This window comes from Nilaparvata lugens, chromosome 13 (assembly GCF_014356525.2).
Source record: "Nilaparvata lugens isolate BPH chromosome 13, ASM1435652v1, whole genome shotgun sequence".
In the NCBI taxonomy this organism is placed as follows: Eukaryota; Metazoa; Arthropoda; class Insecta; order Hemiptera; family Delphacidae; genus Nilaparvata; species Nilaparvata lugens.
Genome location: NC_052516.1, coordinates 26,874,619 through 26,884,636, shown reverse-complemented (window position 1 = coordinate 26,884,636; position 10,018 = coordinate 26,874,619). Strand labels below are relative to the sequence as shown.

Here is a 10,018-nt window from a genome sequence, read left to right as displayed (position 1 = left end):
CAAGAATAATGAGCAATTTCTCAATAATGAAAATTAGAACTCACGAAAATACACTTTCTATAAATAAATTACAGCAATTATTATTACCATAACTATTTTTGAGCAGTTTTGTTGTCGTTCTTGACTTACAAGATTAGATTGTTCACAATATTAAAATCATGTTCAAGCAACAGATCGTTCATAAATTAATATTAGTCGTTGAAAAGTATAAAAATAAGTTAAATAAATAATTTATCGTTAAAAATAAATAAGTTCAATAAATAAGAGTCACAGCCAAGGTTTGAGATGGGAAATGAATAAATTAAAGCTAAAAATTGGAATAAATAAAATAATATTCAGGGTCTATTCATAAGCAATTTTTAAGAAATATCTTAGTCAAGCACGCTTTAGCTGCCTAACATCCAGCTACTAGAATAGTTCTCATTGGCTCTGTTTATAGGTTGCTAGGTAACCAAAGCATACTTGGCTGAGTTCGTTCTCAATAATCGCTTATATGCTGTATAGAACCCTCAAATTTTTCTGAATTGATAGTTCCAATCTTTGAATATTTTTCTAAGATATTCATAATTGTTTTAAGAAGTTGAATTATTTCAGATAGATATTAAATTAGCACCCCATGAAAGTAATTTGTGTGAAAACGTGCAAGGTCCTTTCATTTTTGAAATTGACATTTTCCTTTTTATTCAGTAAAGTTATCGAGTAGACCTAAAATATTTCTGTCCACTATTCCAACATTCTGCATTGTTAGCAAACTTTACAAAATGATATTATATACTGAAATTGCCTTTTTGAACGATTTTAACAATTTCAACTAGTTCAATCTCATCTGCTTCAGTTAGTTACTCATCAACTACAACTACAAACCCTTTCCAACCATTATTTAATAATTGAATCTCACATCTACCACATTATCTGCCTCATATAGCTACAAATAATGAAATTGAAACACAATTTACCATGTTGTCCATTCTACTGCAATACTTTAACTGTCAGAGAACTTAGTTATCTCAACCTACAACTCAAAATTTGGACTATAGGCTTTGAAAACCGAGCTGTTATATCGATAAACTATTCTAGTAGAGTAGACCACAAATTGTGCTTCTATTTCATTGTGGAACAATTCTACAACATCTTTGATAACAGTGTCCAATTTAGTTACAATTATTTTGCTGTTATTTTGTAACGGTTCCACACATCTATTGCAGGTAGTAACTACTGTAGCGTATCTCAGTTATCTGACAATATTGTTTTCTACCGATATTTTGAAAGGAAATCACACATTTTTACATGTTTTTGCAAGACTCCAAGAAACACAGAGCTGTTTTCTGTAAAGCAGGTCATTCACTATCCGATTTGTTGTCCAACATCCAATGTTGGATCCGACTGCGAACCATGAATCGGTTTTTGGAAGTCTATTCGGACGAGTTGGATCATCTGGAGATCCAACACGAAGGCCCGACATTCGACTAGCCTTTGTTTCCAATCCGACTAGACTGAGGTTGGAGAACAAGTCGGAGCGTGAGTGGTGAAAACGAAGCTACTATTAGCCCAACAAGTTGGACAACAAATCGACAGTGAATTGCCTGCTTTACAGTGGCATGTCTTGTGTTGTTATCTCTACCGATATTTTGAAAGAAAATCACACATTTCTACATAAGCTCGCAAGACTCCAAGAACACAGATCTGTTTTCTATTACAATGGCATGTCGACATCCAATATACTCTCTCCGCCTCCATAGAGGAACTCGTAAATGGCGGCCTCCATACTGTTCTCGTCCAGCTGATGCGATTTGTCCTTCTGGTTCCTCATGGAGCGCATTTCAGCCCCCACTCCGCTCGGCAAGGTGTCTTCGGACATCTCCTCTGTGGCTGTGTATCGGTCCCTCACGTCCTTCATGATACATGCTTCCAGCTTCTTGTGCTGGAACAAAAAACACACAGTTTAAAAAAAATTCAAGACGTGTTTTTATAATAAATGACAGCTTCCTTGAATTCATAAGTGTTCTATTATAATGAGATACACGTTTATAAAGTCAGTGGAAATGATAGGAGGGCATGGTGGCCAATTCTCTTTTTCCCACCGCCTTCTATAGTAGATAGCCGTGATTCAAATAATTCCAGTGGGTATATCTGATATAATATTGTTGAATGATCAATTCTATCTCAAATATATTTTATTCGACGAGGAAATGTATTATTTATGATTGAATAATAAATTTTCATAATTGAGATTAAATATTCATGTAGTTTTCATAGCATATAAACGATTTGGCCACAGTACGGAGCTTTATATTTCTATTTCAAATATATTTTATTCGTCGAGGAAATGTATTATTTATGATTGAATAACAAATTTTCATAATTGAGATTAAATATTCCTGTTGTTTCCATAGCATATAAACGATTTGGCCACAGTACGGAGCTAGAAAAGGATAGAACTATCTGCTTTGTTTAATGACATACAAGGATGGCAGACCAATGTTAATGTCAGGTGCTGACTTTATAAAATGAATTTCACTATAGAATAAAATATTGTATTTGGTAACTAGATCGAAAGAGTTTAGAAAATGCAATCTTGATATAAGAATGCTTGATGTCAAATGTTAACATCATCTATTCCAAAAGAACACATATTCAGGGAGTGTTTTATAGATCCTTCAAATAAATTCAAGAAGTTCAAATTCCTTTAGAAAACAAATTCCTTACTGTATTCTCTAAACGTCTAAACAAAGACCACTTTCTTCATCAGAAAAGCTCACAGTCGTTAAAATTGACAGTGCGAGTTAAACCAAATGAGAACATCAAGCGGTTGTAACTCATAATACAATAGTAGGCTGTATCACATAATTCTAAATGAGACCTTAGCTCATTCTATCCATCAGTAGCTCCGTTGGTTTATAGCTTGATCCTATCCATCAGTTGTTAAGATTTGGTTGGATTTCATTTAGCAATAGACTCTGAAGTTGGGACAATTGTTGTTGGGAAGTTGGAAAAATAGTAAAAAACTACTTTTATGATCAACTATAAATTATTCTGCATTGGTAACTTTCCCCTGAGAAGCAGATGACTTCTCATTTTAAATTCTCCAGTGACTTCTCATTTTCAGTAATTTCCTCGATATTTCATCAATTATTCACCTTGTAACACCTGAAGAAAAACATGGGTCGAACCATTTCGCGGGCCAGTTTGTCTTTCCTCTCATCGGGAACGCACTGGGAGAATTGCTTGCAGAATTCGACTCCGTCTGTCATGTCTCGCTTCAGGTCGTCAGCCACTGGCAGCCTGTTGATTCTTTCCACCATCTTCTCATAGGCCGGCTCCAATTTATCATCCAACTGAAACATTTTCAATTAAAAATATAAATAACTATTGGTCATAGAGCTTTAGACATTTTAGAGCACTGTATAATGTATGAATCAAATTTTCAGTTCTAAGGAAATGAAAGTGATTCAATATTTTAGTGAATTTCACTAGCCATGCTCTTGTATCTGAAACTTATAGATGTGTTTTAATTAATTGAAAATTTAAAGACAGTGATAGGTAAGTAGTCTTAATAAGATTTGAAGTTTATTTTACTGAATATATTGGATATATTGAGTGTCCGTAGTCAAGTGAATCAGATGCTGGCTCTATTATTCAGTTCAAAGCATGGCCTAAGAAATATTTTTTCTTTGGCCACTTCTGTGTTCTGGATGAACATGCTAAACATGTCTGTCCTGGATGCTTAAAAACAGTCGTTGGGTCATGTTGAGTCACAGAGGCCATGAAATTAACCAGTTACGGGCTTAAACAAAGGACATCAGACCTTAGGCCACATCAATCTCTGGATGTTCAATTAATTGCTGCCCTCATCAAATCTATTAGATTGAACATAACTTGGTGAACACATGATGGACACATCATGCCAAGTTCCATTCAATGTGGTAGAATTTATAAGGAATGTGAAAATTGGACTTCCAAATATTGATGTGTGTTTGTGTGTGTAATTGGCTTTAGCCATCAAGTCACCTCTAATATCATTACTATCATTATTGATTATAAATATTCTACCATACTTTGTTACTAATTTATAAAGTACCTATGCAAGTATTTTATTCTGATAATATGACATACCATATTTTAATTTAAAGCAAATTCAATTCAAGTGATGTATGTTTTACATGATCAATTCGTTTCATATCACGTTACTGACTGTGATGATGATTAATTTTAATTGTTATTTTTGTATCAATTGTTAGGAAGTAGGCTACAAGAGTACATAACCATCACATGAGAGATGGATAAAGTTCTGATATACACATAATGACATATATAAAAATTTATGCTTGCTATTGAAGATATTGTCCTCTAAATTTTCTATTTGTCTTTCTATTTTTAATCACAGTTGGAATGAATTCATACGAATTCTAATACCATATAAGAGCAAAATATTGTACAGTAAAGACTAATGATTTGATGAGACTATATTAAGAGTCATTATAACTTGAATTTATTGAATAATATTTTAGTTTATTACTTGAATAAACTGCCTTGTCACTGCTTGATGAGATGACAGAATGTCCTAGCCAACCATGCAGTGTGATTAAAACCCACAATCAAGCAGTGTTAGCAGATTGGAGGGTGGAATACCTCCTCAGACCAGTAGACCAACCTGGATAGTAACATGATAATATTTCATAAATCCAAAATGGTTATCATAAACTCACATATCCAAGCTCCTGCATGACACATGTGACATTCCTGACTCTGGTCTCCATTTTGGTGGTCAGTGTCTCCAGCTGGCCCCTGATGTCCAGGTCACGTGATGCCCGTTGGTTGCCAAAGTATGGCTGCTGATAGTAGGCTGGCTGTGCCTGGTAGAAGTTTCCAGAAGGCTGTGCAGCAAAGTATCCTGTCTGCTGAGGCTGGTACAGCTGAGCACCACCATTTTGGAACTGTTGGGCGCCATTTTGGAATTGTTGTGCACCATTTGGGAACGTTTGGGCACCATTTGTGTATAGTTGGGCGCCATTTTGTACAGGTTGGGCGCCATTTGTGTACATTTGGGGGCCATTTTGGGCGCCATTAGAGGGATAGAACATGGGATAGGTGGGGGCTGGGGCTGGTTGGGCATACTGGGGAGGGAAGGGTGCTTGGGCAGGGAGGCTGTTGTAGGTGACAGGTGGTTGGGCAGCCTGATAGGGCCGGAATTGCTGGGATGGTTGTTGTGGGTATTGAATGGGAACCAGGTTGCCTGTGGATGGCTGAAGGGCGGGGGTTTGTTGGGCTGTGGCTGATGATTGCTGCTGAAATAGACAGAAATCTCTATTCAATCCTTTTCAACATAATCAACTGTATTTGGCATATGCAAATGAGCTATGTTCAATTAAGATAAGAGGAAGAGTAATAGCTTTTGCTGATGATACGTGTATACTATTTGAAGGAAACACCTGGGAGGAAGTTTTTAATCTGGCACAGGAAGAATTGATCAAAGTCGATAAATGGTTAAGAGAAAATTTGCTTACAGTAAATGCAACAAAAACGAAATTTTTAGCCTTTTCTCTGACAGAACGGACGAGACCACCGGATTCTTCAATAATCCTGCATCACTGTGGAAGCACCAACAACCCGTGTGATTGCCCTTCAATTCAACAAGTCAATGAAATAAAATATTTAGGAACAATAGTGGACAACAAATTCAAATGGGACAAGCACATTAATCTATCAATTACCCGGATCAGGAAGCTTCTCTACAAATTCTATCAACTCCGTAAAATCCTCAACTATGAGACATTAAAAACTGTTTATTTTTCTTTAGTGCAATCAATTTTAAGATACGTCATAATTATCTGGGGAGCTACGAATTTTACACATGTTGAACCTCTCTATAAACTTCAAAAACGAATACTAAAAATAATAGGCTTCAAGGAGAATCAATTCCCCACGAACATTCTTTTCAAGGACAGTAAAGTACTGAGTGTAAGACAACTCTACATCCAGGCTATCATCACGCGAATGAGGAGAAACAACGAACACATAAGACTGGCAGATCATAACCATCAAACAAGGCAGAGAAACACGTATTCAATAGTACCAAGGATGAACACTACATTTGGGCAAAGAAACTACACATATTTGGGACCAAAAATTTATAATTCAATACCAAGTTACATTAGGGAAGAATTCAATAGACACAGGTTCAAGAAAAGTTTATTTTCCTGGTTGGTTGATATTGGAGTGGAAAATTGTGAAAATTTAGTTAGACTGTAAATATTGAAACTATTTATTCTTCATTCCACTCTTTACTGTTTTTCATTTTTCTAAAAATAACCTTTCTTATTATTATCCTTAATAGAACATTAATATTTATTTACTAATTCCATAATTTTGTTTGTTTGTATTATACATTTTTACTAATTTTATTATAAAAAACTTTAATCCCATATCAGTGAATGAAGTTTGTAAATAGTAATTATTACACGCAATAAGCAACTAATTACTTATACCCCAACACATATAATATATAGTGGGGTGTATATTTATTCATTGAAATTATCATTTATTCATTGTTGAAACACCGCTGATTTATGTAGTTATATTACAATACTATACTATCAATATTCTAATGTTGCATTCAATCTTCATTGTAATTAATAAGTTTTCATAATATGTGAAATTTGCTGCATAATTGGCTGTTGTACTGTAATTTATTGTAGATTCGTGTATGAACCAGAATGTATTGTAACTTACTTGAACTTACTTGAATCATCCTGAATTATTAAACAATGAAATGTGGCTTAGGTTTGGTTCAGCATCAAGCTAAAATCTTTGGTTAAGGGCTACTCTTCATTGCAAATTCTTATTATATCCATCCTTCACTTGACAAAGCATGATAATAGATGATGATTTATAGAAAAAAAATTATTGGTATGACAAATGACAAAAATATAACGTAAGAATAACTGTCCAATTACTCTATATTATTATCTGAATCAATATTTGATGATGAAATTACTTCTACTATTTACAAACAATTTTAGTTCAGAAATTAGGTACCTAGAAATAAAATATTAGATATTAATAATTCAGTAACAAAAGTGTTGATTTTCCAAAGTATTACTAGCCTTCTTGAAATGTAGTTCAGCTCCATATCTTTTTCTAGATAAATCATCAATTTGAAGATAATAAACAGTTCACTTCATTATTAAAAAAATATTAATGAGGATTTTTGTTGGTGAGTGGTACTGGTATCTATCCATATGGAAGGAACACCGTGTAGGTGTATTACAGCTATCAATAAAAATGATATTACAGACATTTTCTTGAATGTAATGGTTAACTATGTTGACTATTTTCATTTTCTTTTAGCTTCTTTATGAACAGAAATTAATAAAATAGGTGGATGAAAATACTCACAGCCACATGCTTGTTGTATCCATCTAGGATGGCTTGCTGTAGCTTTTGCAGATCGAATGATGGAGATGTATTCTTGTTTGAAGCATCTGATGCAATCTGAAGTGGAGATGTCTTGTGTGGCATGTGAATGGGTGTGGCTCCAGCTGCATGCTGACTTCCTATTGGTCCAAAAATAACATCATTTCAATCAGTACAATATATTTTTCCTACAGTTACCTTGAAAAGTGGCCATTCCTGCATTGATTACAGAACGCAAAGAATCACTTTTCTGCTCTAGTGCAGGAAAATTTTTTTCTGCACTCCAGATTTGCAACATGGCAACGCAAAAAAGTTAGTAGGTTATATGTAGCACCAGTGCAGCAAAATCAAAATTAAGTTGGTAACTGTGACTGTGGTGCACGTTATAAGGAATATTGAGGCGGTGGACAACAGTGGATGACAGCCGCCCCGCCATTCAAACACTGCTACATTATTCTATTTTCTTTATTAATAATAAAATTACACAGATATACATTTGATGGATTTCAGGGAATTTTACCCGTAATTACCCACTTTTCATATTCAATGGTAACTGTAGGAAAAATTTAATGTGAAATACGTGCACAAAGTTCCTCTGCTGCACTCAAAAAACCATTCCGCCTTCGCCTACGGCTCGTAAACGTTTCTTTCGGTGCAGCAAACTGTCACTTTGCGCACTAGTTGCACAAATAACTATATTTATAGATACTACTATAGTACCAATTTTTTCATACTACCTTGGAGACAGATCTGTCCTACTAATGTATAGCTATTTCAAGTCTGAGTTGGAACTTGTGAAACTCACCAGCTGAGTCAGACTGCGATTGCTGGTTTGCCAAGTGGTGCAGTGACTCTGACTGCTGGTGTGCCAACTGGTGCAAAGCGATCAGCTGTTGTTTTGTTGGAGACAGCTGGCCAGCTGAAGGAGCCTGATGGTGGATTTTGTTGGACATGATTGGAAACGAGCTTGGCATTAGGCCTGAACACTTTGCTGTTGCCATTTTCATTTCTTTGCGCACCTCCTTCACCACCTCGGGTCCAAAGCAGCTCTCATAAACCTGCAATTCAAAAGGTTTCTAGGTTATGTTTGGATTATTGACACTTTTTCATGAAGTTGGAAGTAAAAAAGTAAAAGTAAACATCGTATTGTTTTTTGTTGGAGTGGAGTCCCTTGCGGCAAGGTCCCACCTTGCCAAATTATATTTGGTCTGTCAATGGGCCTTACGACATTCGAATGTCGGAATGGGGAGTCCGGTCTCACAAGGTGTCAAACTATCAAAAGATGAACCGAAAAACTTCAATAAATGTCTTACTTCAACCCGGACCGACAATTTAACGTGCCCATCTGACAACACGGGAGTGACTTGGCTAGAGTGACTTTTGTCCATATGAGGGGGACCTCTAGGCGTAATCCACTAGATTACGGACCACGGATGCTAGGTGCTAAATACTAAGAAAAAATAATTCGACATTTCATGAATTTTGAAAGATTTTTTACTATATAGGTCTAGGTAGACAATAATAATAAATAGGTATTTTCAAACAGTGTTCCATGCTTCCAGCTTCTACACCTTTTCCAATTGTATTCGAGAAAGTATCAAGTTAATTTGAGAAACTATCAATTGTATTTGAGAATAGTCACTTTTAAGCCACATTGAGAGAATGTCAGATGTAGATGAGAATAGTCAATTGTATTTGGGAAGTCATCACATGTAATTGAGAGTAGTGAATTGTATTTGAGAAATGGTCAAATGTAAATGAGAAGATATCAATTGAAAATGAGAAAATTCCCCAATTTTCCCAGAAAGGATACTGTACTACGTACACAGTATTCCAATTACTACCATAGGCTTTGCATGGGGGCAAACTAATATTTCCAATGGTAAAAGTATTTCCCCTGTACGGTTCACGAATGATTGATGAGTATCATTTCTATGTTTATATTGTCAACGCGACTTTTGTCTCCAAACATTTTTTGGAATAATGCACTTGATGAAGATCAAATTCTTATGTTTACGGCGCAATTGAACTTAATCATCAATCAATTGAATCTCTTGATCAAACAATTTGGCAATTCTTCAATAGATTTTGGGGCTTGAAAATAATGTTTTATTCAAAAACTAAAATTTTTATTGGAATATTAAATATTTTATCATATATTATTTTATATGAGTACAGTTATGAAAAATATAAGTACTGGAAGTACTGGTTTTTCAAAATCATTTTCCAATTAAAACTGACAACTTCTCGATTCCAAATCTTAGGTTCTCAAATTGAAATGATACTTTTTCAAATAAAATTCACTATTCTCAATTACAAGTGATGACTACTCAAATCCAATTGACTATTCTCATTTACATCTGACGTTTTCTCAAATACAAATGACTATTCTCAATTACAATTGATACTTTCTCAAATACAGTTGGAAAAGGTGTAGTTGATACAACAATTCCTCTAAATTTCGGCTGTCTGTCTTTGATCAAGCCATCGGCTATATGTTATAGTATTGTCTCATTGATTTATGAACAATTCGTGATACAAAACTAAGCTGAATTCAACTTTCTTGCCTAGAGCAACAAATATCAGCAATCAATCACGACGTGAT

At 34.9% G+C, this 10,018-nt stretch overlaps 1 protein-coding gene across 2 annotated transcripts in view; it reads right to left on the bottom strand.

The window, feature by feature from the left end:
- Positions 1–1,164: 1,164 nt before the first annotated feature.
- Positions 1,165–10,018, bottom strand: part of LOC111050194 — a 45,266-nt gene continuing 36,412 nt past the window's right edge. Inside the window, exons 3-7 of one of the 2 annotated variants that reach the window (XM_022336471.2) lie at positions 8,219–8,471; positions 7,396–7,553; positions 4,707–5,285; positions 3,138–3,335; positions 1,165–1,921 (exon numbers count right to left, since the gene is read on the bottom strand). In XM_022336471.2, the coding sequence (XP_022192163.2) occupies positions 1,694–1,921; positions 3,138–3,335; positions 4,707–5,285; positions 7,396–7,553; positions 8,219–8,471 (1,416 nt within the window). In that variant the 3' untranslated portion in view covers positions 1,165–1,693. The remainder of the gene's footprint in view (positions 1,922–3,137; positions 3,336–4,706; positions 5,286–7,395; positions 7,554–8,218; positions 8,472–10,018) is intronic. The other variant, XM_022336479.2, reaches the window with a different exon arrangement.